Source organism: Apodemus sylvaticus, chromosome 12 (assembly GCF_947179515.1).
Source record: "Apodemus sylvaticus chromosome 12, mApoSyl1.1, whole genome shotgun sequence".
In the NCBI taxonomy this organism is placed as follows: Eukaryota; Metazoa; Chordata; class Mammalia; order Rodentia; family Muridae; genus Apodemus; species Apodemus sylvaticus.
This window is the reverse complement of record NC_067483.1, coordinates 26,376,037-26,403,932: the sequence shown is the minus strand read 5'-3', so window position 1 is coordinate 26,403,932 and position 27,896 is coordinate 26,376,037. Positions and strand designations below refer to the sequence as shown.

Genomic DNA, 27,896 nt, shown 5'->3' with positions numbered 1-27,896 from the left:
ACAGGGTTTTTCAATGTGTAGCCTTGGCTGTCCTGGAACTCACTCTGTAAATCAGGCTGGTCTTGAACTCACAGAGTTCCGTCTTCCTGTCTCCAAGAGCTGGAATGAAGGGCATAAACCACCATCCAACTGAAATGTTTTAATTTGTGTGTGTGTGTGTGTGTGTGTGTATGTGTGTGTGTATGTGTGTGTGTGTGTATGTGTGTGTGTGTGTATGTGTGTGTGTATGTGTGTGTGTGTATGTGTGTGTGTATGTGTGTGTGTATGTGTGTGTGTGTGTATGTGTGTGTGTGTATGTGTGTATGTATGTGTGTGTGTATGTGTGTGTGTATGTGTGTGTGTGTGTGTGTGTATGTGTGTGTGTGTATGTGTGTATGTGTATGTGTGTGTGTATGTGTGTGTGTGTGCGTGTGTGTGTGTATGTGTGTGTGTGCGCGTGTGTGTGTGTGTGTATGTGTGTGTGTGTATGTGTGTGTGTGTGTGTGTATGTGTGTGTGTGTGTGTGTGTATGTGTGTGTGTGTGTGTATGTGTGTGTGTGTGTGTGTGTGTGTGTATGTGTGTGTGTGTGTGTAAGCTGCCCAACATGAGAGCTAGGAACTGAACCTGGGTCTTCTATAAGAGCAGTGTGCACTCTTAGCCACTAAGCCATTTCTCCAGTTTCTCACCTTACTTGTTTGAGACAGGATCTCACTGATCCTGTAGCTCAGCAATCGGCTAGCCTGGCTGGCTAGTGAACCCTGGGGATCCTCCTCTGTCTATCTCTCCAAGTCCTGAAGAGTTAGTTCTTCCGTCAGGTTAGCAACTTTTTCTTTGTCATTTAACATACTTAACATACATATTCATAGTTTGTTACATTTCCTTTAGGTCTGTGCCTTATTTAGGGTGTTCATTACTGTGATGACGACCATAAGCATGGGGGGATTATTTCAGTTTATAGTCTCACATCGCAGTCCGTCATTGAGGGAAATCAGACAGGAATTCAAACAGGGCTGGAACCTGGAGGCAGGAGCTGATGCAGAGGCCATGGAAGGATGCTGCGTACTGGCTTGCTCCTCATGGCTTGCTCAGCCTGCTTTCTTATAATATGCAGGACCACCAGCACAGGGGGTGACACCATTCACAGTGAGCTGCGCCCTCCCACATTAATTATCAACCAAGAAAATGTATCACAGGCATGCCCACAGGCCAATCTGGTGGGCCATTTTCTCTCACTTGAGGTTCCTGTTTCCCAAAAGACTCTAGCTGGTGTCGAGGAGACACAAAACTAGGCATCGCAGCCTATGGGCATTTTCAAGGTCATACTTATCACCGTTTCTCCTCTACAGCAGTCCTCTGAGGTCACGAGCTCATGGTTTATGAAATGAGAAGGCTCAACTGGCAGAGAAACGTGCCGTCAAGCCTGACGTTCTAAATTCCATTCCCTGGGACCCATATGGCGGGAAGAGACAACCAGCTTCCACAGGTTGTCAACCAGCTCCATCTGCTTACCATGGTGCACACCACTGCGACCCTCACACATGCATACATGCATGCATAACATTACATACATACATACATACAAAATTATATATATTTTTTGGATACAGGGTCTCCCAGTGCTATCCTGGAACTCACTCTGTAGACTAGGTTAGTCTCAAACTCACAGAGATCTGCCTGTTTCTAACTTCCAAGTGTTGGGATGAAAGGCATGTGCCACTACACCCAGCAAGTAAAAATAATTTTTTAGAATTATTTATTTATTTTGTGACTATGAGTACATTGTCGCTGTCTTCAGACACACCAGAAGAGGGCATCTGGATCTCATTAGAGATGGTTGCCAGACACCATGTGGTTGCTGGGATTTGAACTCAGGACCTCTGGAAGAGCAGTCAGTGCTTTTAACCACTGTGCCATCTCTCCAGCCCCAAGTAAAAGTATTTTAAAATGATGTTTACATTGTAACATTAATTCATCTAGAATTTCTTTTTAAATAAAGACTGGATTAAAGATTTGCAATTCATTTCCTAGAAACTCACACCATTGTTTGGCTAATTCATTTCTTCCCTGTTTATTTGAGAGATGCTAACTTTATTATCTTGTAGCCCTTTTCCAGATTGCTCTGGGTTTTGCATTGCTGTTCCCTGGGCTCTCTGGTCCGTTCTCACATCAATCCCAGGCTATAGCATTCTTTTGGGCTTTGGATTTTAAAGCAAGCCAGGCTTCCTCCAGTCTCTAGAAGCCTCAGTCAGAGAAGTGCCACCTGCTAGAAAGGCAGCATTTGATACACCAAGGGTCAGGTTAAAAAAAAAAAAACAAAAACATTTCTCACTGACACAAAATAAACATTCAATACCTATTTAATGGATGACTTTTTTCCAAAAAGCAGAAACATTAATTTATCATTTATTCATTTACAGACAGGCTCCCAGCAGTAGTCTAGATTGGTCTAGCACTTGTTGTGCAACCCAGGCAGGTCTGAAACCCATGATCCTCCAGCCTCAGCCTCCCATGAGCCAGGATTAAAGGCATGCACCGCCACGCCCAGAAAGAAGCCATTATAGTCTCAAACTTGATTTTACTTCTAGGGAGCGGGATCCTGGATGAAGCTACAGAAAATAATATAAGCACCAGAGATGACAATCCCTGTGCCCAATTCAGAGACAGAAGAATGATTTTTACCTTCAAATAACAATAAATCTACTGTATTTATAATACAAACAGGTACTAATTGTAGTAAACTGTGTGGACTTAACAGAGGGATGAAGTTTATGGTTTCATAACCTGCCATTTATTTATTAGAGGGAGTGTGTGTGTGTGTGTGAGAGAGAGAGAGAGAGAGAGTGTGTGTGTATGTGTATGTGTGTATGTATGTGTGTGTGTGTGTGAGAGAGAGAGAGAGAGAAAGTGTGTGTGTATGTGTGTGTATGTATGTGTGTGTGTGTGTGTGTGAAAGTGCCCATGAATATGCAAGAGTCTGTGTGCACAGGCCAAAAACGGACATCAGTTGTCAGTGTGCCGCCTTATCCCTTGAGACGAGGTCTCAGTGAACCTGAGCTAGGCTGGCCAGCCAGGAGCCCTAGAGACCCTCCTATCTCCACCTCCCACACTGCTGTGGTCACAGGTGCATGCATGGCCACAGCTAGCTCTATTACAGGGGTTCTGGGGTTCAAATCCAGGTCCTCAAGCTTGCACAGCAAGCTCCCCTACCCACGAAGACATCTCCCCAGCCCCTTAAGATTATTTTAAATTCTACTTCCTTGGAAAGAGGCGAATTCCTCACCAAACTGAATGGCTTCCCAGGGTAGCCTTCACGGTCCCCGTCTTCCGCACGCCGTATGTGGGGACTCAGGGAGTGTGCACTGTGACCTCAGAGGTGCGCCCAGGCTGCACACACCTGCTACTCAGCACTGCTCACACGCACACACACCCTCTCAGTGAAGGCAGAAGCAGAATAACAGTGACATCTAATGGCCAGGAGTCACACAGCACTTCTTTCAAACACCCGAACGAACGCACAGTCTAGGTTGAAAGGCTAAATCGGGTGATTTTCCCACTGTACACACCAGGCGTATAGTTTAAATTCCACAGCGTGGCTGGCCCCGAGAGTGTGGAGTGATTATCAGAAGTGATGCTGCGTGTTGTGCAAACAACATCTCATTTCATTATTCTACATTAGCTCCACCAGGTCCATTTCTCTCCAACAGTGTTGTTAACGGTCTGCAGCTACTGTGCTAACAACCTGTCAATCATTTAAAATGACCCTCACCAGAGTGCCGGGCAAACCTGCAAAGGACTATTTGCATTCTGCACATACGCAGAGCAAATGCCAGTGCCCTTGGTCAAACGATCAGAACACACAGCTTTCTCAGAACAGGGGCGATCACTTTGCAGAGATGCCATCAGCCAGGGGGCCTAGCATACAGGTCGGGAAGCCCAGTGCCCTCCACCCACTCAGCCCTTCTCACCTATTCCTGAGTCCTTCAGTGTTCTGTCTTCCTTTAGCAGGAGTGTGTCGTCATCCTCCAAACCCAATACAAGCTCATTTGTCTAAAGAGAAAGACTGATCAGTACGCTTGCTCCAGACGTCCTGGGAGTGTCACTTGCACGGGGCTAGGCAAACAGTTCAGCCAGGGAGGAGTCTGCTCTGCAGGGACGAGGACCTGAGTTCAGAACCCTATGCTATGTAACACCAGTGCTGGGGAGGTGGAGACAGGAGGATTCCCTGGTGCTCACTGGCCAGCCAGCCTAGCCAAACAGCAAGTCTGGAGTCCAGAGAGACCCTGTCTCAAAAAGGAAGGTGAACAGGACTGGAGAGAGCGCTTGGAGGCTAGTACTTGCTTCTCTCTCATGACGACTGGAGTTTAGATCACAACACCGATGTCAGGCAGCTCACATGTAACTCCAGCTCCAATGGGTCTAAGGCTCTCTTCTGGACTCTATAGGCACACCCCTGCACACTCATGTGTGCACGTGCAAATAACAAACAAACAGATATTTTTCAAAAGTAAGGTGTGCGGCGATAGAGGAATGCACCCAACATCAGTCTCTGGTTTCCACAGGCATGCGTATGTACAGTCACCCAGCATGTACATGCATGCACACCTATGGACAAGGACATACAACACACACACAGCTACTACATGGAGTCTCAGCAACAATCTAGGGCACAGTTAATTTTACTGTGGTAAAAGGAGAACAGAGTAGACGCAGAGTGCAGACCTACTAAGTGCCAATATTGTCCACTGCACGCTACAGACAGGTTTTGGAGTCAAACCAGGATTACCATACAGGTTCCCTCTGCCTAAACTAAAAGCATCTCCGAGTTTCAGTTGCCTTGCAGCTAGAGAAGGGGAAAGGAGCTCGGCTTCCCCTTTCCCAGTAGCAGGGGTGTGTGATGATCCGTCTGGACCCTCAGTGCTGACTGAGCTTTCTGTGTCTGCTGTCACCATGTGGCATCATCATCATTACAAGAACCTGGGAAGATTTGCAAACACACAGGCCCAGGGCGCGTGGCTCATCAGAGGTGGAATTGTAGACACGCTCTTGACAATGTGACTTCTGAGAGACGCAAATTGGCCTTAAGTGGCCCCAAGGGCACATGTTTAAAACCCGTGCCCAAGCTGACAAGGATTTCTGCTGTGTCTTACTAACTGTCACCTGGTTTGGTGTGGCGGTGGATGTTTGTTCTCCAGTGATGTTTACAAATCTAGTTGGACATCAAGGGAAACAATTTGGAGTTGTTGTTTTCATCTGATCAGCACACAGTGCCACCTGCCAATCAGAATCCAGCTGTCTAGTGGGTTATTCTAGTTCCAGGTATGTGTGTACACGTGAGTGTGTGGGTTCGTGTGTAATGCGGGCCAGGAGTCAATGTTAGGTGTCGCCCTCAATCTCTACTCCTCCTTCTTTTTGCAACAGAGTCTTTCTTTCACTGGACCTAGAGTTCACTGATTAAGTGGACCCTCTGGCCAGGAGCTGTGGGGATCTGCCTGCCTCTGCCTAGCCAATGCTGCTTACATGTTTGCCGCCAGACCTGGTTTTCTATGTGAGTCTTGGGGACCTGAACTCTGCTCCTCAGGCTTGCAAGCCAAACACTTTACTGATTAAACAACATCCCAACCCCATTCTACCCTATTTCTAGAATATATCTGAGACAGACTCAACAGGAAGGTCTCCTCTACCCAAACAGAAGCTCCAAAGCCAGGCTCCATATTCCATGGATCATGAAGTGTGCTCACTACAGACAAAGGGCCTTGAACTCCAGAGCACATTTACTGAGAAAATAAATTGTGATGCTTTATTAAAAGTTCTTTTAGAACACAGAGACTAAATACAAAGTTCTCCAAGCACATAAAGAGCGGAAAATTAGAAAGTCTCCTGTCTGCTAGCCCCAGCTACAGAGCTCTCCTCTGCAAAGTCCATGCCTGCAGGTATGCGTCCCGACACCATTGCTGCACGTGCCACACACGTGGAGGTGATCCCGTAAACCCTGCTGTGCAAACAAAAATGTATCATGTGCTGTCTTCTAAAGTCTTACTTTTTTCTCTCTTAAAAAATACGGCTGTAGGGCTGAAGAGATGGCTCATTGAGGAAGACCGTTCTCTGTTTGAGCATGAGGTCTTGAGTTCAAATCCCCAGTACCCTCAAAAAGCAGAAGGTGCCTATGACGTCACTACCATGTGGAGAGCAGACAGGAGTCACTGGGGCTTACTGCCTGCCAGCCTAATTCTAGGCTCAGAGAGAGATTCTGTCTCAAGGGAGCACCCTAGAGAGAACGGAGCAGGACAGCAGCCTCTTCCTCTGGCTGCTGCACATAGGCACACTGACACGGGCGGGGTGCTGAGTCCCAGCATGCATGGCTCTACTTTTTGATCACAAACACCGTGGTTTCCCCTCCATGATGGACTGTGCCCTAGACCTGTGCTTTAGTTACATCAGATAATACGAACATAACGAAACCCTGTTAAGTCGATTTTGTCAGGAGTTCTCTCGCAGCAGAGAGAAAAGAAGTAAAAATTTCAAAACAAAACCGTTCCTTGCCTTCCCTACCGTTTAGAAGTCAGAATGAAAACACTGCTCACAGGGAGCCTGAGGTGACTGTGGGAAAACGTTCTCCTAAAAGAGCAGGTGCTACATTGTAGCTGAGCCCAATGTTTGGAGACACTGTCAAATTTTCACATGAAATAAATGTCATCCTAACCCGAAACCAACTGACACTCTCGGGCACATGCTCCTGTCATGTGTGACACGCTCCTGTCATGTGTGACACACGTTTACCCGAACGCTTGAGTTTACAACTCTACCAGTGACTGAAATAAGAATACAATGCGATTAATCCATGACTACTTCACTCAACTCTCGTTAGGGAGGGTGAGTGATACGGTTCAGCGGACAGCACCCAAAGCCTGAGGACCCAAGGGTGATCCTGGGAATCAACATGGTGGAAGGAGACAACAGAGTCCTGAAAGTTGCCCTCTGAGCTCCACGCATGCACCACGGCATGCACACACCCGCATGCACAAGCAATTAAAAATGAGAACGCAATAAAGATTTTAAACACTATAAAAGTTCTTAAGACCCAAGCATTACACTGGGTGCTAGAGGTATGAAGGGGCCTGAACCTAAGACATGGTCCCTCAGGGATCGGGCATCTCATGGTTCAGCTGGTGACGCGCTTGTCAAACAAGTTGAAGGACTTGAATTCAAAAGCTGGGCGTGGTGGTACCTGTGTGCTGCCGCAGTGCTGGCAGGGTGGAGAAAGGCTGATGCTGTGGATAAGCCAGCACTGCAGCTGTCCCGAGCCCCAGGTTCAGTGAGAGATTCTGTCTAAGCTGTGGTGGAAGCCAGACTTAGAGGCACAAGACTTTAATCCTAGCAATCCCAAGGCAGAGGCAGGCAGATCTCTGCAAGTTTGAGACCAGCTGGGTCTACATAGCAAATTCCAAGTCATTTAGACCTCTACAGTGAGACTCAAAACAACAAACAAACAAACAAACAAACAAACAAAAACAATAGAAACTGAAGAGCAATTGAGGAAGACATTTGATGGTGACCTCTGGTCTTCACAGGCATGTGCACACCTGTCTCCATATATACGTGTACAGATACACATGTACACACATGTACACACACCCACACAAAGGCATGTCCCTCATCCTTGGGAAATTCATAAAAGACTGAGCTGATGGTTTCAATGAGGAGTCTATGCTCAGCAGGTGCTGGCGAGGATGTGGAGAAAGAGGAACACTCCTCCAATTGTTGGTGGGATTGCAAGCTGGTACAACTACTCTGGAAATCAGTTTGGTGGCTCCACAGAAAATTGGACATAGCACTACCTGAGGATCCAGCTATACCACTCCTGACCATATACCCAGAAGATGCTCCAACATGTAATAAAGACACATGCTCTACTATGTTCGTAGCAGCCTTATTTATATTAGCCAGAAACTGGAAAGAACCAAGATGTCCTTCAACAGAGGAATGGATACAGAAAATGTGGTACGTTTACACAATGGAATACTACTGAGCTATTAAAAACAATGAATTAATGAAAGTCTTAGGCAAATGGATGGAACTAGAGAGTGTCATCCTGAGTGAGGTAACCCAATCACAAAGGAATACACATGGTATATACTCACTGATAAGTGAATGTTAGCCCAAAAGCTTGGAATTCCCAAGATATAATTCATAGACCACATGAAGCTCAAGAAGAAGGAAGACCAATGTGTGGGTGATTCAGTTCTTCTGAGAAGGGGAACAAAATACTCACAGGAGCAAATATGTAGATAAAGTGTAGAGCAGAGACTTAAGGAAAGGCCATCCAGAAACTGCCCTACTGGGGATTCGCCCCCATCTACAGTCACCAAACCCTGACACTATCATAGATGCCAGGAAATGCTTGCTAAAAAGAGCCTAATATGGCTGTCTCCTGAGAGGCCCTGCCAGAGTCTTACAAATACAGAGGCAGATGCTCACAGCCAACCATTGGACTGAGCGTGGGGTTCCCAATGGAGGAGTTAGAGAAAGGACTGAAGGAGCTGAAGGGGTTTGTAATCCCATAGGAAGAACAACAATATCAACCAACCAGACCTGCCCAGAGCTCCCAGGGACTAAGCCATCAACCAAGGAGTACACATGGCTCCATCTGCATATGTAGCAGAGGAAGGCCTCGTCAGGCATCAATGGGAGGAGAGGTCCTTGGTCCTATGAAGGCTGGATAGATGCCCCAGTGTCGGGGAATCGAGGATGAAGAGGTGGGAGGGGGATGGAGGGAAGAACATCCTCATAGAAGTAGGGGGAGAGAGGAAGGGATAGGTGTTATCTGGGAGGGGGAACCTGGGAAAGGGGTTAACATTTGAAATGTAAATAAAGAATATATCCAATAAAAAGAAAAAAGAAAAGAAAAGAAAAGAAATGAGGAGTCTACGCTAGGCCAATGAGGCTCAAGACAGAAGACGTTCCACCCTGCCTGAGAAACACACCATTGCCGGAAACTTCACCAGACTCCTACATGAGTATTTCAAGATCATATAAATAAAGGCACAACACACATGAACGCATAGCTCTCTTCAGGTAAGGGACACTTTGGACAGTGGCCCGTGCCTCTGTGGGAGCACCTTGTGGCCAGCAGACAGAGTGCCCGTTGTTTCCCTCTGGGCCTTTGTGTCTGGTGCAGAATTAGGAATGTGAAAGAGATCATGCTGCTAGGTGACAACTGGGTATTTTAAAAACACAACTTGGGCTTTTACTACATTCTGTGCCTATTTTGTCTAAATAGGTGGTGGGTATTTCTTATATATATTATATATATATATATATATATATAATATATTATATATATTTACTACCCCCCCTTCTTTTTTTGGTCTCTCTATGTAGTCTTAACTGTCCTGGAACTCACTATGCATACCAGGCTGGCCTTGAACTCACTAAGATCCTCCTCCCTGCCCCTCAAGGTATGTGCCACCACGCCCAGATCTTTAAAAAGATCTATTACTCACAAGTACACATGGCTATTTATATCTTTAAATTACATCTTATTTATTAATTGCATCTATGTGTGTATGATGACTAGATGTGTACAGCCCACAACAGAGGTCAGAGGACAACTTCCACCATGCAGGTCCCAGACATTTAATTCAGACTGTCAGGCATGGTATCTCGCTGGCCTGACTTGACCTTTGTAGGTATGTGAAGTATGTGCACACATACATGTCTGTATGTGTTCATGTAAATGCCAGATGTCTGTCCAGTTCAGTTACTTTCTTCAATTTCTGCTAATTTTGTTTTAATTTCTTCCTTTTTAAAAGCCTTTACTTTGAGACATCATGGTGAAATCTCAGGTGCACATAGAAAAGGCAGACATGGTTGCCGGTTAAGAAAATCCAATCAGAAAATGCTGAAGGCAGCAGGCCTGCGACAGTATGAACCAATGTAGAAGTGGTATCCTGGTTCTTCCTCCTCATCCACTTCAGAGATCCTTCTCTGGAGCTGCCATGTCCTCACAGACCTCAGGAAAGTCTCCTTCCACCACATCCTCCCTCGGGCGCCAGTGAGCAACGTGTTCTTGGCATCCATAAAGCCAACCCGGAGATCCAGCCCTGCCCCACTTCCACCTTCCCAGTGCTGAGATTACAGGTGGGCACCACTGCTTTACTTGGGTGCTGGGAATCAGAACTCAGGTCCCTGTGCCTGTAAGGTAAACACTATTGACTAAACCATCTCCCAGCCACTACTTATTTTCCCTTTAAAGGGAAAAGAAGACAGAAAAAAAGAAAAAGAAAAGAAAGAAAGCAATATTCCAAAAAATAAATTCCTAAAATAGGAGATATTTTAGACACACAAATCCATATGCTTATTCCCAATTCCAGCAACATTTGTGGAGGTGGTATAGCAGAAACCCCACCCATCAGATACCCCACCCACCAGATACCCCACCCATCAGATACCCCACCCATCAGATACCCCACCCATCAGATACCCCACCCATCAGAAACACTCCTACACACACCTTTGCTTTGTGAGCTTGATGAAGAATCTTTAGTGTATCTGAAAGAAAAACAAACAAGTTCTTTCTTCACACAAATGTATCTAAAAACATCGTCTGTAATTATTAGATGAAGAAACTGGAAAAACAGAAACCCTTTCTTTGTGAAAATACCTATTTAAAATCTGTTCAACTTAAAAGATAATGCATTTTAGCACATTATTCAAAGTATAGGACCCAGAGGTAGAGCTCAGTGGTGGAGTCTTACCTGGCATATGAAGGTCCTGGTAGAAAGAAGGAGGGACAAAATGGGGGAGGGGAGAAGAGGGAACAGAGGAGAGAGGAACAGAGAGGGAGGAAGGGAGAGAGATATAGAAAATATTTTCAACGGATGTGTCCATCCTTTAGGCATTGAGTGATATGACACTGTCATCTACAAAGTTCCGCAATTGGGAACCACTGAACTGCAAAAACCAAATCACAGAAACCTCGGCCATGTTTTAAGTGTCGCTTTTGTATTGGGCCTCGTGAGCCCTGTGGGTCAGACATGTGTATGTGGGTTCAAAGTTCAGGCCTTTGGCACGGAACAATGGAACACCCGAACTCTGAAAGGCAAACACATGGCTCCGGTTTATCTTCTATAGCCACTAAAAGCCAAGCATAAACAATTAAAAAAAACAATCCATATATAAATCTTACACTGAGGCACATGTGAACATCCAGGCATGGTAGTGCACATCTTTAATCCCTACATTCAGGAGACAGAAGCTGGCAGATCTCTATGAGTTCCAGGCCAGCCTGGTCTACAGGGCAAGTTCTGGCCAGGACTGCATGGTGAGACTGTCTTTAAAATAAAAGACACAAGTGAGAAAAGTGGTTCATAAAGACTACTCAGCCCTTAGGGCAGTTACCTTCTGAATTCAAACATTACCTAGGCTCAGTGGTCATGTGAACAGTCCAGCTAAGTGTTTAAAATGAATAGCATTTTATATTTGTGGAGTATTTAATATGCTAGCCCATGCATTGTTAAATTTCATACTGCCTCAAAAACACACAATGCTTGACAGGTGTTATGACACACTCTGTTTTAATCCCAGCAATCGGGAAGCAGAGGCAGGCAGATCTGTGAGTTTGGGGCCAGCCTGGTCCATATAGTGAGTTCCGGGCCAGTCAGGGCTACATTGAGAGGCTCTGCCTCAACAAACAAACAAACAAACAAACAAACAAACAAACAAACAGCAAAAGTAACTTATTCACCAGATGCAACTGTTGTCGCAGAGGCTTACTGCTGAATAAGCTCATCCTTTCTAGCTCTTGCTGAACTCTGGGCTGGCTGGTCCAACTCAGTGGTCCAGGCCCCAAACTCCTCTCTGAGCTGACCAATTCAAACCGGCTTCTCTTGGCTTCTGAATGAATTGTTCTACTTAGAAAAACTGTCTCTGAGCTCCATGATCTGAACTGCTCTGAACTGAATTGACTCTCCTTGAGTTGCCTCTTTCCTGTCTGTTCTCATGAGAGTTGGATGTATCCTATCTCTGATTCATTCTGTCAAATCGTTCTCTGATTTGTCACTTTATCTGCCCCTAAATTAGACGTCATTGTTTGGGATTAAATGTGTGTACTATGGGCACGTCTGGTTCCCGGTGGATCACGCAGGCCGAGGTTTTTGAATGTGATCCCTTGTCAGAGCAGCCGTGTTGCTGGATTAGAATTATTCTACCACAAACAAACAATATAATTTTAAAACCCACACACAAGGTTTAGCATCTGCAAAGATTATAGATGCCAGGATTACTCTGGGTCCAAATGCATGGTGGCTGAGCCCCTGGGAAAAATGGCCCAATCCAAGGATGTAGATGCTAATTAAATGGGAGGGTCTCAGAGATGGGCAGCTCTGGTGGCTGTAGGAGGGGCCCTTCACCCAACAGCACCACAACCAGCAGAGAGGAGAGCTGAGGCTGCACCCTCCCTCTCATCAGCACCAGCGCACTGTCCTGTCCCCACAGGCCAGACAAGAACCAGGGACAGGGTAGGGGAAAGCCAGCACCAAGCCTTTCCTAAGCAAGGCAAATTGCCTGCCCCACAGCCACACTTGCCCAAAGCACCTGCCCGCGCCGTCAGGACCTGCGGCTTCTGCGGTTCCTTCCTGTTCTTCTGCCAGTTCTCCAGAATGTGCACACATGGCTTGGATGCAACAGGATCAATGAGACAGTAATCTAAAGAAGTGTTTTCTACTCCAGGGATCCTCGATGGTTATACCACCTTATTGTTGTGGTGCGTGTGTATGCGTGTATGTATGTAGGTATGGGTATACAAGTATGTAAGGTTAAGGTTTGGGTTAGGGTATGAGTGTGAAAACCAGAGGGCAACGTAACTGTCTTTCCTCAGGAGTCACCCAAATTTATTTATTTACTTTGAGAGAGAGTTTCTCACGAGCTTGGGTTCATGGATTATATTAGGCTGCTGTGGCCAGCAAGGTCCCAGAACACATCTGTCTCTACCCTCTCGGCTCTGGGTTACAGACATGTGCTGTTGTGCCTAGCATGTTTTACGTGAGTTAGGGAATGACCCCAGACCCTCAGTGCTCAGCAAGCACTTCACCAAATGAGCGATTCCCACCTCCCAAGCTCTGCTTTATTTTAAAATTTATCTTTTGAAAGAGCTGACATTGTATACGTTTGCCTACACACACAGACAAACACATACACACACGCTCACACAATACAATATGCAAAAAATGGAAACTATATGTAATTTGCAGGTGGATTGAAGGCTATGATTTCGAGATTCTATTCAATCTCCTTCAGAAGCGGTGAAAGCCACAATGGAGACGTTCCGTATTTACCTCAATCATGCTTTGTATTCCTTTCTCTACTTCAGTGTTGAGGATGTAAATGCTGAGGGTCTCATAAATCAAAGCACTTTCCACTCAAGGCCTCCATCTCCTCCTACCTACCTCAGCGACCTCACAATTAGACTCCGGGTATTAAAATGCAGGCACACAGAGATTGTGATTTCGAAAGACTGTAGGTCATAGGTTGCCTTATCAGATGGGAACAGAATGAAAAGCCACTCTGGAAAATGACTTAAGCTTATAAAAAATTTACACTTTCAAATGCCTGCACTAATTAGCAGAAATATTTATTCAGTGCTTTGTCTTTTTCAAGCAGGGTCTGAAATCCAAGTGCTGAGTGCCACTCTACTCAGGGTGAGGAACCAGATGGTTTTATAACAGACTGAGACACAGCCTTGGTTTGATCATGGTATTTTTACTTTTAGTGTGTGTGTGTGTGTGTGTGTGTGTGTGTGTGTGTGTTCGTGCATGTGCTCGAGTGGCCGCATACATGTATACCAAGGCAGAGGACGACGCATGAAGGTCAGTTTTTTCTTTCCATTATCTGTGGGTCCCAGGGAATGGTCTCGGGTGGACGGGACAGACAACATGTGTCTCAACCTGCTGAGCTGTTTTACCAGCCCTTATCTATTTATTTACTTACTTGTTTGTGAGACAGGCGTCCTGTATCTCAGGCGGGGCCTTCTCAGCTTGCTTTATAACTAAGGATGAATCTGCACTTTGAGTTTCCCCATCCCAGGTGCTAAGGGACCACCCGCCATATGCAGCAGCAGAGCAGGGGCTCTGCACGTGAGGTAAGCATTCAAGCACCTGACACCCGCCCCCAGCTCCTGCTGCTGGGTTTTCAGGTCACTACTTGCTGCATATAAAACTAGCACATTCAAGACAGGGTCATATGTGTCCCAGGTTGGCCTTGAACTCTGTATGTAGCTGAGGATAACCTTCTACTTCAGATTCTTCTGTCTCTGCCCTCCGGGTGTTGGACTACAAGTGTGCACCACTGCACTCAGTGTTACTGGGGAGAGGGGTGAAACCCAGGGCTCTGTGAACACCAACCGTGCAGTCTACGGATGGAGCCACACGCACAACCTGAAGCGACTTCCTTTAACTTCTTAGTCCCTGACTGGCTTTTCTTCTCCGGTTATGTGTCAAAGAAACCTCATTTATAAACAGTTGTGCCCAGCATGCCGTTCCTCACGAGTTCGCTACCCCCTACACAGTCACAGCTGACTTTGACAGCGTGCTATGACTCCTGTCAATTGGATTCTGTAACAAACCTCCACACTGATGTGGAAGCTATACCTCCAGACCCCTCCAAAGTGACTTTAACTTATAGAAAATTAACAATTCAAACTTATGTATCTTTTGAAATAATAAAAAAAAAATGGTTACCGTATTTGTAATTTCTGAGGGGTGGTGGCAGGCTGGTCCTCGAAGGGACATCTGCAAAAGAAAATGATCATTTTTGTCATTACAAAATAATCCAAACAGGACGCAGAGTGTTTCAGTTCTGCTCTGACCCGCAGTCGAGATTCTTTCTCCTTTCCTTAAATAAGGTCTGGCGTAGCCCAGACTGTCCATCAGCTAGCTCCATGTGTGGCGATGAAACTCTTGATTCCCCGGCCTCCACCTCCTGAGTGCTGGGATGCCCAATGTGTGTAATCATGCCTGGTTTACATGGTGTTGGGATGGAACTCAAGCACACCCCCAACTGAGCCACACCTCCAACTACAGGCTAAGCTAATCTGAACAACCGGACCATCAAGATCCAGGGGCCATCGACTGTAACCAACACATTCTCCAGCTGCTGAGCTGGCGGCCACTGACCCGAGAAGGCCCTGAGAGAACCATCCCGGGGCTGGGAGGAGGCTTGGCCAGCAAAGCACGAGCTGCATCAGCACGAGGACCCGGACCCCAGGATGCACAGGAAACACCAGAGCACTGCGGTCTGCTTGTGTGATCTCAACACGGGGGAGGGAGGACCCAGGGGGCCCTCGGAGGCAGGCAGCCTTCCTGGCCCAATAAATGAGCTTCAGACTCAGTGAGAGGCCACAAACCCAGAGCTGAGAGGGTAGAGACAGATGTGTTCTGGGACCTTGCTGGCCTTTTCTCACAAAAAGGAAGACAGGGAGTGATCAAGGAAAGACCTCAGGCCTCCCCATGAGTGTGTGCTCATCTAATATGCAAACACTCATACCAACAAGAACACAGTCTCTCTCTCTCTCTCTCTCTCTCTCTCTCTCACTCACACACACACACACACACACACACACGCGCGCGCGCGCGCACACACACACACACGCACACATACCACTACCACCACCACCATATACATGAATGTGTGCTCACCTAATGTCCATCTGAACACACAAGTGCATACACCCACATACACCCATACCAACAAGTACAGTCTCACACACACACACACACACTACCACCACCACCACCACCACCACCACCACCACCACCATATACATGAATGTGTGCTCACCTAATGTCCATCTGAACACACAAGTGCATACACCCACATACACCCATACCAACAAGTACACAGTTCTCTCTCTCTCTCTCTCTCTCTCTCTCTCTCTCACACACACACACACACACTCACACATATACAAATAACACATACACAAAAACTACCACTTTGTTAAATACAAGGCTATCTGTGTACACTCAAAACATGGACTATCATGCATGTATGAGCTATTATTATTTTTATATCATTAATGTTTTCTTAGCACATGAATCAGAGGCACTTTTAAGGGTCTTTGGCAACTAGTGGAAACCAGTAACCCAGAACAATACTACTCAGATACCATCTAAAATGACTATTCTAACTCAGCAGAGGTTATACAAAGATACAGAGTAGACGTTCTTTTGAAAATATATTCCAAACCCCAACGTCAGTTTTTTAACTATTAGCCACGGAAGACACAACACCTACAGAAGGCAATTTTTGGCATTTATCAAAATAAAAGACCAGCGAGATGACCAGGTGAGTCGAAATGCAAACCTGATGGTCCTCAGAAAACCCCCAGTGGGACAGTGGCACACATACATGCACACTCACACAACACATACACATATATGCACACATGTGTGTGAGCTTGCACATACACATGTGTGAGAGATGACATGTGTGAGAGGGCATCAAGTGAAACAGTGTTCACAGTGCCAACCCTCTGGGAAAATTCAGATGACCTTATGTAGGGTACGTGTTAAATACAGTCTAATCTGCACGATGAAACACTTGTCAACTGTAGAAGAGAAGGAAGAGGCATTCTGTTAAGGTAAGACTTTCAGGGTACATATGTCAAGGGCACAGAGGTGTAAGGGGAACATCACTGTAGGAGACCACGTAAGCAACAGAGGGTAAGATGAGAGTATTTATTTGGGGGCCAACAAGATGGCTCAGTGGATAAAGGTGCTTGCTGCACAGACCTGGGGACTTGAGTTCAAGGTCAAGAACCAACATGAGCAGAAGGAGAGAAAGGACGCCGCAGAACTGTCCTTAGATCTCCACATGTACATCACGGACTGTGCTCTCCCACACACAAAATCATACATTAATAATAAAAAGTATGTATGCTGTTATTTGCTTGTACTTGCATGGGAGTGCTCTCCTCAGATGGGGACAAGCGAAGAAAATTTCCATTGGTTCCAACAGCAGGAATGCATTAGGTTAACAGTGGATTCTCTGCTGAGTTAAGGGAGCTGGAGATGTAGCTCAACGAGAGAGAACCTGACTGGCATACATGAGGACCGAGGTTCAATCTTCAGCTACACAAAGCAAGCTACACAAAGACCAACAGAACTCACGAAAAATGCCCTTTAAACATATTTGTCCTCTGTGGGGCCAATAATACCCAAGTTAAAGTAGAGCGCATTCATTCATAGTGCCCAGGAGCAGGACACTGAGCAGGTACCAAGTGCCCACGCATGACCGTGCAGGCCCAGTGGTGAATCCTGTAGCAGGTTCCGGCCACAGCCCGGGTCGATGGCTTCCACGTTGAGATTCCCCAAGCCCAGCACGAATGGGTCAGGTGCACAGCAGGCTGGGACATGTGCATGTGTAGACGCCCCTCCTTCCCCTCCCCCCCTCTATGTATACAAATGTGCACATGTCCCCGTGTATACAGATGCACAAGGCACACATGTACACACATGTAGGAAAGGGCAGCCATTGGTGTCACCCGTCTTCCTCAACCACCACTTTATTTCCTGAGACACGGTCTGTCACTGAACTTGGAACAAGCTGATTCAGCTGCACCGGCTGGCTGGCTGGCGAGCGCCAGGCTGGCAAACCCCAGGAGTCTACCTCTGCCTTCCTGGCACTGGCATGTGCCTTGGTGCCAGCTTTTTATACAGGTGCCAGGGACCCAAGGTCAGGTCTTCACACTTGTACAGCACAGGCTGAGCCACCTTTCACACTCCAGCGGGTTGACACACACACACAATGCAGTCCCTCTCCAGGTCTTCACAGAAACAGAACGAACACAGAGCCTTCCTCTGGAAGCACAAAGGCCCCACAAACGGCTTTGTTGAATAAGAAGGAAGCGCTGGAGGCATCACAACACCTGTGTTCCAAACATACAGAAAGCTACAGTGACACAAACAAGGCCTGGGATGGTTCAGCTAGTAGAAGGCTTGCCTAGCACACATCCCTGCACCGCACACACTGGGCGTGGTGATACATGTCTATACTCCTACTGCTTGGGAAGTGGAGGCAGGGGGATTAGAAATTTAAGGCCATCTTTGACTACAGGGAAAAGTTTGAGTCTATCCTAGGGTTCATGAGAGTAGTCTCATAAATAAATCAATTTATCATTCTCAAGATTTATTTTAGTACTGTTAATTTTGTGTGTGCTGGATGGTATACACGCATGACCGCAGGAGACTGCAGAGTCCTGGGGGGTCCAGCTCCCTGGAGCTGGAATTTTAGGCAGTGGTTAGCTACCTGACATGGGTGCTGGGAACCAAACTTGTTTTCCCTGGAAGAACAAGAAGAAAGAGCTCTTAGCCTCTGAGCTGTCTCTCCAGGCAAACAAAGCAATTTTACAAAATAATTAGTGTGCAGGTCTGGAGAGAAGGTGTTGGGCACGGATGGGGAAGAGGGGAGGAGGGAACGCATGCTTTACCACTGTGTGCCACTCATGAGCCCTGCCAGACAATGGACTCCTTGAAAGAGATCAGGTGAAGGACTGTCTCACTGCCCAGCCAGCCCTGACCTAGCAGTTCTCAGCCTTTTTAAAGCTGTGATCCTTTAAGATAGTGGCTCAAGCTGTGGTGACCCCCCAACCATAAAGTTATTTTCATGGCTACTTCATAATTTAATTTTGCCGCTGGTTGAATCATCATGTAAATTTCTGAGATGCAGGATATCTGAGATGCGACACCAAAAAGTCACAACCCACAGGCCGAGAACTGCTGCTCTAATCACAGGGAATCCTCCCATACACCAGCCAGTCCTCAGAGCTGCCACAAGTATGCAAAGTCAGAGTAACCATCACAGCCAAGGGGCCTACGGACAACAACAATGGGTCTACAGGAAGGCAGGCCAGCTGCTCCACGCGCTGCCTGCCATACATCTGGATGACCTGAGTTTGATCCCTGGAACCCACGTATAATCGGAAGAAGAGAAATGACTTTATAAACTTGTCCCCTGACCCCACACAGGCACACCTCTCTCTCTCTCTCTCTCTTCCCCCCCCTCTCTCTCACACACACACAAACACACACACACACACACCATACATACACTATACGCAATAATAATAAAACAAAGTTAAAAATCAAAGCCAGGTCATCCAGATGTGTGGTATTTTTATAATCAAAATACATGGTTAAGTGCTTAGTTGGCTAAGGCAGGACCCTGTCCGTGGTCAAGGCCAGCCCTGGCCTCCTAGTGAGATCCTGTTGAGTTCTGAATATATGTGAACGCTTGGTCCCCGCTGCAGCAGGACCTTTAGGAGGTGGGGTGGCTAGGGAAATTGAGTCAGGAGGAGTAGGCCTTGACTCCTGCTGAGCCATCTCACTGACTTGACCTTCCTCCCTGGGTCTGAGCCCTTATTAGTCTGGAACCCATTAGGTGGCCAGAATAATGAATTCCTGGAGGCCCCAGGAATCCTCCAGCCTCTGCCTCCTCCACCCTGAGATTACCAATGTGCACCACCACACCCAGCTGCTCCACCTGAGTGCGGGGACTGAGTCACACCATCAGTTGCACACCAAGCCCCTTAGCAACTCAACCATCGTTGCTACTAAATTCCAGCCCCGTACTTCTTAATTTCTTTGTTCTTTCTTTCCTCACTTTTAAAATGGGGATGCTACCAGTTCCTGCCCCAAAGGGAGGCTAAAAGTAAGAGAGGAGACAACCTGGCTAGGATTCTTGACGCAGGCCCTGACCTATAGATGAGGTTAGCCCATGTTATTACTATCCCAAAATTCTTCAGTATCAAACTAGATGACCCTTTTAATGAATTGGTGGGGCCACATAATTTTATATGCTCATATATGCAAATGTTACCACAGTGTATACACATAAAATGCAAATATCTAGTCCCAGCAGCTTTTCAAAGTTCTCCAGAACCTTGAACCAGAAGACAGAATTGGACACAGAGCCCACAACTCAAAAAAGTCCACATCCTAAATCTCACTTGTCTTTCTTTTGTTGTTTGTTTTTGATACCAGTAGCTGAGGATGACCTTGAACTCCTGATTCTCCTGCCTTCACCTCCTGAGTCCTGGGATTACAGATGTGTTCCATCCCCAGATCCTGAGTGCTGGGATTACAGATGTGCTCCATCCCCTAGCTCCTGAGTCCTGGGATTACAGATGTGTTCCATCCCCCAGCTCCTGAGTGCTGGGATTACAGATGTGTTCCATCCCCCCAGCTCCTGAGTGCTGGGATTACAGATGTGCTCCATCCCCTAGCTCCTGAGTGATGGGATTACAGATGTGTTCCATCCCCTAGCTCCTGAGTACTGGGATTACAGATGTATTCCATCCCCTAGCTCCTGAGTGCTGGGATTACAGATGTGCTCCATCCCCCAGCTCCTGAGTGCTGGGATTACAGATGTGCTCCATCCCCCAGCTCCTGAGTGCTGGGATTACAGATGTGCTCCATCCCCCAGCTCCTGAGTGCTGGGATTATAGATGTGCTCCATCCCCCAGCTCCTGAGTGCTGGGATTATAGATGTGTTCCATCCCCTAGCTCCTGAGTGCTGGGATTACAGATGTGCTCCATCCCCCAGCTCCTGAGTGCTGGGATTACAGATGTGCACCATCCCCCAGCTCCTGAGTGCTGGGATTACAGATGTGCTCCATCCCCCGGCTCCTGAGTGCTGGGATTACAGATGTGCACCATCCCCCAGCTCCTGAGTCCTGGGATTACAGATGTGCTCCATCCCCCAGCTCCTGAGTGCTGGGATTACAGATGTGCACCATCCCCCAGCTCCTGAGTACTGGGATTACAGATGTGTTCCATCCCCTAGCTCCTGAGTGCTGGGATTACAGATGTGCTCCATCCCCAGATCCTGAGTGCTGGGATTACAGATGTGCTCCATACCCCAGCTCCTGAGTCCTGGGATTACAGATATGCTCCATCCCCTAGCTCCTGAGTGCTGGGATTACAGATGTGCTCCATCCCCTAGCTCCTGAATGCTGCGATTACAGATGTGTTGCATCCCCCGCTCCTGAGTGCTGGGATTACAGATGTGCACCATCCCCCAGCTCCTGAGTGCTGGGATTACAGATGTGCTCCATCTCCTAGCTCCTGAGAGCTGGGATTACAGATGTGCTCCATCTCCTAGCTCCTGAGTGCTGGGATTACAGATGTGCTCCATCTCCTAGCCCCCGAGTGCTGGGATTACAGATGTGCACCATCCCCTAGCTCCTGAGTGCTGGGATTACAGATGTGTTCCATCCCCTGGCTCCTGAGTGCTGGGATTACAGATGTGCTCCATCCCCTACCTCCTGAGTGCTGGGATTACAGATGTGCTCCATCCCCTAGCTCCCAAGTGTTGGGATTACAGATGTGTACCATCCCCCAGCTCCTGAGTGCTGGGATTACAGATGTGCTCCATCCCCTAGCTCCTGAGTGCTGCGATTACAGATGTGTTGCATCCCCCAGCTCCTGAGTGCTGGGATTACAGATGTGCCCCGTGCCCCAGCTCCTGAGTGCTGGGATTACAGATGTGCTCCATCTCCTAGCTCCTGAGTGCTGGGATTACAGATGTGCTCCATCTCCTAGCTCCTGAGTGCTGGGATTACAGATGTGCTCCATCTCCTAGCTCCCGAGTGCTGGGATTACAGATGTGCACCATCCCCCAGCTCCTGAGTGCTGGGATTACAGATGTGTTCCACCTCCTAGCTCCTGAGTGCTGGGATTACAGATGTGCTCCATCCCCTAGCTCCCGAGTGCTGGGATTACAGATGTGCACCATCCCCCAGCTCCTGAGTGCTGGGATTACAGATGTACTCCATCCCCTAGCTCCTGAGTGCTGGGATTACAGATGTGCTCCATCCCCTATCTCCTGAGTGCTGGGATTACAGATGTGCTCCATCTCCTATCTCCTGAGTGCTGGGATTACAGATGTGCTCCATCTCCTAGCTCCTGAGTGCTGGGATTACAGATGTGCTCCATCCCCTAGCTCCTGAGTGCTGGGATTACAGATGTGCACCATCCCCCAGCTCCCGAGTCCTGGGATTACAGATGTGCACCATCCCCTAGTTCCTGAGTACTGGGATTACAGATGTGCACCATCCCCCAGCTCCTGAGTGCTGGGATTACAGATGTGCACCATCCCCCACCTCCCGAGTCCTGGGATTACAGATGTGTATCATCCCCCAGCTCCTGAGTCCTGGGATTACAGATGTGCACCATCCCCCAGCTCCCGAGTCCTGGGATTACAGATGTGCACCATCCCCTAGTTCCTGAGTACTGGGATTACAGATGTGCACCATCCCCCAGCTCCTGAGTGCTGGGATTACAGATGTGCACCATCCCCCACCTCCCGAGTCCTGGGATTACAGATGTGTATCATCCCCCAGCTCCTGAGTCCTGGGATTACAGATGTGCACCATCCCCCAGCTCCCGAGTCCTGGGATTACAGATGTGCACCATCCCCCACCTCCCGAGTCCTGGGATTACAGATGTGTATCATCCCCCAGCTCCTGAGTGCTGGGATTACAGATGTGCATCATCCCCCGGCTCCCGAGTCCTGGGATTACAGATGTGCTCCATCATGCTCAGTTCATGCAGCCTTTAAGGTGGAGCCCAGGACTCTGAATATGGGTCAGCATTCTGCCAGCTGAGTAACATCCTCGCCACCCCCAATGTTCACTTTCATAGCTACACTTCCCCCACCCCAACCCAATAGAAACAGGCAGCAGTTATGCCATTCCCACAGCAGGTGAAAGGTCAAGCAGCCAGGCCTGAGCATGTAGCTATGACAGGCACCACTGCTCTACAGGGGACAGTGGTGACCAATGGTTACTGTGAATGAATCGAATCATTCTCTGGTACTTGGGAAGCAAAGAACAGCATGGCCAGGGAAACCACACCTGTGCTGCGCTCATAGCAACTTGATTCACACCTTATTCCTAAGGACTTTAGAGGTACCCATTCTGTTGTCCCAAGAATTTCATGGCTCTTGCTGCATTGATACCAAGAAATACTAGGACCCTCTAACGTGAACAATTGAAAAAACAGGCTGGTGAGATGGTTTAGCAGCAGGCAAAAGCTTATGTCTGACACAAGTGCTTAACCCATATAGTAGAAGGAAGAACACACACACACGCACACACACACATGCACATACACACAGAGAGAATAAATAAAATGTTATAAAATATTAAAATAATTTGAAAATCCCTCTGTAGAAATCTGTTTGTACTGGAAAATCCTAATACACTGAGGAATGACTACAAAAGCAGAGCACTCTGTAGCTGGCACCGGGGGTGACCAGAATATGCCACCCCAACATATGTCTACCTGGCACAGGATTGTTTGGAGATAAAAGATGATATCTAGCGCTCTGGACTCTCCCTGTTCGCCTAACACAAAGCCTCTCCCCGCTCCTGCTCCCGACCTCCCAGGAGCACAGAATAACCTTAGAAGACGCTGTGCCCCCAGTCAGCCTGCAGGGGGCATCAGAGTGCGCCATATTGCAAAGCTTCAGCACTCAGGCCTTCTCTGCTCCCTTTGCTTACAAGCTTCCAGCCCGCAGGGTCTGAAGGCCTCTTCCTGGTCTGGGCGCTTCTCTGAGAAATGTTCACACCCTAGGTATCCAACATATATGGCATGCACTTAGCTCCTGCTGGTTTCTCTCTTGGTCACCTGCCCTTCATCTGAGAAATTACAAGGCTGGGGCTGGGGAGATAGCTCAGCGGGTAAAGCACTTGCTTGCTCTTGCCATGCAAGTGTGAAGACTCAGCTGAATCCCAGCGCCCACATAAAGCCTGGCATGGCTGGGCATGGCCATAATCCCAGAGCAGATGAGAGGCAGAGACAGGAACGTCACTGGGGGCTCACAGGACAGTTACAGAGCAGGAAACACAAGTCACCCTGTCTCAAATGGGAGGAAACTGACATGAGGTTGTCCTCTGACCTCCAAATGTGCTCTGTGACACATGACTCTGTGTGTGTGTGTATGTGTGTGCATGTGCGCGCGTACACACACACAAATATCATACATATACAGATTTTTTAAGACCTTAAGAGGAAAGAAAAGTTACTCTGACTTAGTATTAAATATCAAAATACCCCTAATAATTAAGAACATGGCAAGAAATAGTCAGTCTGTAATGATGCACACCTTTAATCCCAGCACTTGAGAAGTAGGGGCAGAAGCATCTCTGAGTCTCAGGACAGTCTGGTGGTCTACAGAGTGAGTTCCAGAACAGCCAGGGCTACACAGAGAAATGCTGTCTCTAAAAACAAACAAACAAACAAACAAACAACATGGCAACAAAAATTTGTATTCTGCATAAGCCAGAAGCTACTTTATGAATTATCATGGTCTTTAAATGTTTTAAATAACCAAACAAGCAAAGGAAACCTGTGGCCAAGCCAAGCCCACTTATTTACCACTAAAAAAGAGCCCTGGGAATTGAGGAGGAGTGGCTGCAGCAAGGAAGCAATTTACTCAGAGCGAGACAGCTAGGCAGTTAGGGACACACGGTGCTCTTGCAGAGGAATGAATTCCAGCCTCCAGGACCCCAAGGGTAGCTTACAACTGTCCATCACCCCAATGCCAGAGAATCTGGTGCCCTCTTCTGGCCTGCACTAGCACTACATGCATGTGGTAAAAAAAAAATACAGACAGATACACACATACAGTAAAATAAATAAATCTTTTAAAAACTATTTACTTGGGGCTGGAGAGATGTCTCAGTGGTTAAGAGCACTGACTGTTTTTCCAGAGGTCCTGAGTTCAAATCCCAGCAACGACATGGTGGCTCACAACCGTCTGTAATGGGATCTGATACCTTCTTCTGGTGTGCCTGAAGACAGTTACAGTATACTCATATACATAAAATAAATAATTCTTTAAAAACTATTTACTCTCCTAACAAATAGATCCTTTGAGCTCTGTTAAAAAAAAAACCTATTTACTCAAAATGCCCATAAAACCAGGAAGACAGCAGGCCGATCGATGCCTTGGGAAAAGACATCGATTTTTTAAATGACATTTTACTTAGGTATTGTGATCAGTGTAGACATATGTGCTATGACACAATGGCACACCTGTGGGAGTTGGCTCCCTCCTGGCACCATGTGGGAGATCAAACGGGGGCCCTCAGGCTTGCTCTCCAGTGTTTTTGTACATTAAGCTTTCTCCTGGCCTGAAAAATATACCTTAACCCAGTGTAAGCGAGGCAAAGGGAAAGAAGGGCTTGGGTAAGGCGAGCGTGGGTGGCCAGACCCTCCCATGCCCCTTTCCCACGGAATGGACTAGGTTGTGAAGTCGGAGGTCAGTACATGTGTAATCACAACATCATGGTCTTCATTGCAGCAGATATGTCTTCTATAGAGTTCATGCTCAAGAACAGTCTAATCAAGTTTAAAGAAGTAGAGGAAAATCATAGTCATCTTAGCAAGTTTTACAAATGATTTATGTGTATGTGTGTGCACCTCCTTGGCTGTGTATGCACAGCATGCATGCAGTATCCACAGAGGCCAGAACAGAGCCTCCATCTCCTGGAACTGTTCCACTGTGGGGGGAAGAAACCCAGGTCCTCACAGCGCAGCAAGTGCTCTGAACCACTGAGACATTCGCCCAGCTCCTTAAGCAACCTTAGGATTTTGTGTTGGGTTCATTTTTCCCCATCCTGGGGCACACACACGTGGTCCTCAGGCCACAGGTTAGACACAACTGCTTGAAACCTGGAAAATAACACAACCCTCCTGTCTCCACATCATCTGGCGTTGAAGAGAGAAGGAAGACTGGGTAAGTTTCGTGCAAGCCATTATTTACTACCCCCCAAGTACACGGGTGACTGACATGTCTACAGAATCTGACCCAATGTTAGGGAGGCAAAGGGACGTAGACAACATGAGTGCAGAAAAACCCAGATCTGTCACCTTGTTTGAGTCACCCAACAGACACCTACACAGGCCCAAGAGAAAGGTGAGGGATTCAAACAAAAGTGGCTTCCAAGTCCCTGAAAAGTAACCATGGCGATCTTCATCATTATGACACACGCAGCTTGCACACACACACACACACACACACACTCACATGCAGTTGGAGAGATGACTTTGTGGTTAAAAAATCTTGCCACATAAATATGAGTACCAGAGTTCGATCCCAAGAACCCAGTGGGTGGGCACGGAGGCTGCTTATGATTCCAACCTCAGAAGGCAGAGACTGTCTCCAAAGGGAGTAGGCTAACAAAAATCAGCCATGTCGGCGAGTTCACACATGCACACACGTACACACAGGCGTGCATGCAAGCACACGTTCACAAAAATGGAAAACTACGTAAATAAGCAGTAAAAATATAGATACAACTAGGCTTCCAATTCAGGGAATTATATATTAAAAACTGTGCCATGCATGCTTTATCAATTTTACTTGACTTAAAAAGTCAGAATATGCTGGATGCTGTATCAGATGCCTCGGGATGCTTCAGTAATGAAGAGCAATAAAGCCTCTCAGCATGAGGGCGCATGCTCAGGAAGATAAACTAGCACCACCAGAAGGCTCATTCCTGGACCAGAGAGATGCTCAGCTGGTAAAGGCGCCTGCTGTCAAGCCAGACGACCTGAGTTCGATTCCTGGGGCGAGGAGGGGGGCGGGGGGAGAATTGGATCCTGCAAGTTGTTCTCTTGTTTCCAAATGCACACTGTGACATAAGCACCCCCTACACACACATACACACACACACACACACACACACACTATGGAAAATGTAAAGAATGTCCCATCTCTGAGACTACAGAGATCAGAGCTCTGCTGATTTCCTCAGCTCCTGCTTCCACAGCCACATTCCCCAACAAGACTCCCGAGTGCTGGAGAGAAGACTGTCACTCCCTTGCCATCGGTCTCACTGCCAAAGAGACTCACTGTAAGCAAATTTGACTGTGTGTGTGTGTGTGTGTGTGTGTGTACGTGTTTGTCTGTGCAGATGTGTGAGGAGACCAGAGGTCAGTGATGGATCTCTCCCTCACTCTCTCTCCACTTTACTTTTAAGACAGGCTCTGCCACTGACTGGAGCCCACCCCCTCTGCCAGACAGGTGTGAGGAGCAGAGGAAGCACCACATCCGGATAATGTGTCTTTTGGCGTGAGCGAGGCCTGGTAGCGAGTCTAAGACCAATTGGCCTGCAGTAAATTGGCAAAGCCATTACCCATTTGGGCCTCAAGACAGACGGCAAGGCATGGGCATCTGAGGATGGATAGAGATGACTGATCACTGTATGCAAAGACCAGCAACTGTTGGCTTCCTCCTTCCAGAAGCCTGTAGCCTGGGTCTGCTCGCCTACAGAGAGCTCCTGCCTAGGCCAGCTAAGCCATACCCTACCCTACCCTACCGAATCCTGCGCTGTACCTAATAAACATGCTGACGTCCCAGACAGCAGAGGCAACAGTTACAGAATCTCAACTGATCTCAGCTTCATTGTCTGTGTGTCTGTGTGTCTGTGTGTCTACCCTTTTCTCTTACTACCCTAGCCAGGGTTCTGGGACCCAAGATGTGTTGAATATAGTAGACAGACTAGACAGTGAGCCCCAGGAGTACTCTGTCTCCACCCCCTCAGCCCCCAGTGGGATTACAGGTACACACCTCCATTCCTGCATTACACGGGGTCTGGGGGATCAAACATGCGTCCTCCTCACACATGTGTGGCAAGCACTTGCCAGTCACTTCTCCTGCTCGGACCTTAGTTTGTTCCAGGCTGAACATGATGGCAATAAACCCCCGGGTGTGTGTGCTCACAGGTGTGTGTGCTCACAGGTGTGTGTGCTCACAGGGCTCGTTGACAAACCGGGGCAGCTGTGTGTGTGCTCACAGGTGTGTGTGCTCACAGGTGTGTGTGCTCACAGGTGTGTGTGCTCACAGGGCTCACTGA

The 27,896-nt window shown here is 47.5% G+C and overlaps 1 protein-coding gene across 2 annotated transcripts in view; it reads right to left on the bottom strand.

The window, feature by feature from the left end:
* C12H2orf76 (chromosome 12 C2orf76 homolog) overlaps window positions 1-27,896 on the bottom strand; it is a 75,621-nt gene that overhangs the window by 12,051 nt on the left and 35,674 nt on the right. The window contains exons 3-5 of one of the 2 annotated variants that reach the window (XM_052200558.1): window positions 14,713-14,763; window positions 10,491-10,528; window positions 3,946-4,027 (exon numbers count right to left, since the gene is read on the bottom strand). In XM_052200558.1, the coding sequence (XP_052056518.1) occupies window positions 3,946-4,027; window positions 10,491-10,528; window positions 14,713-14,763 (171 nt within the window). The remainder of the gene's footprint in view (window positions 1-3,945; window positions 4,028-10,490; window positions 10,529-14,712; window positions 14,764-27,896) is intronic. The other variant, XM_052200559.1, reaches the window with a different exon arrangement.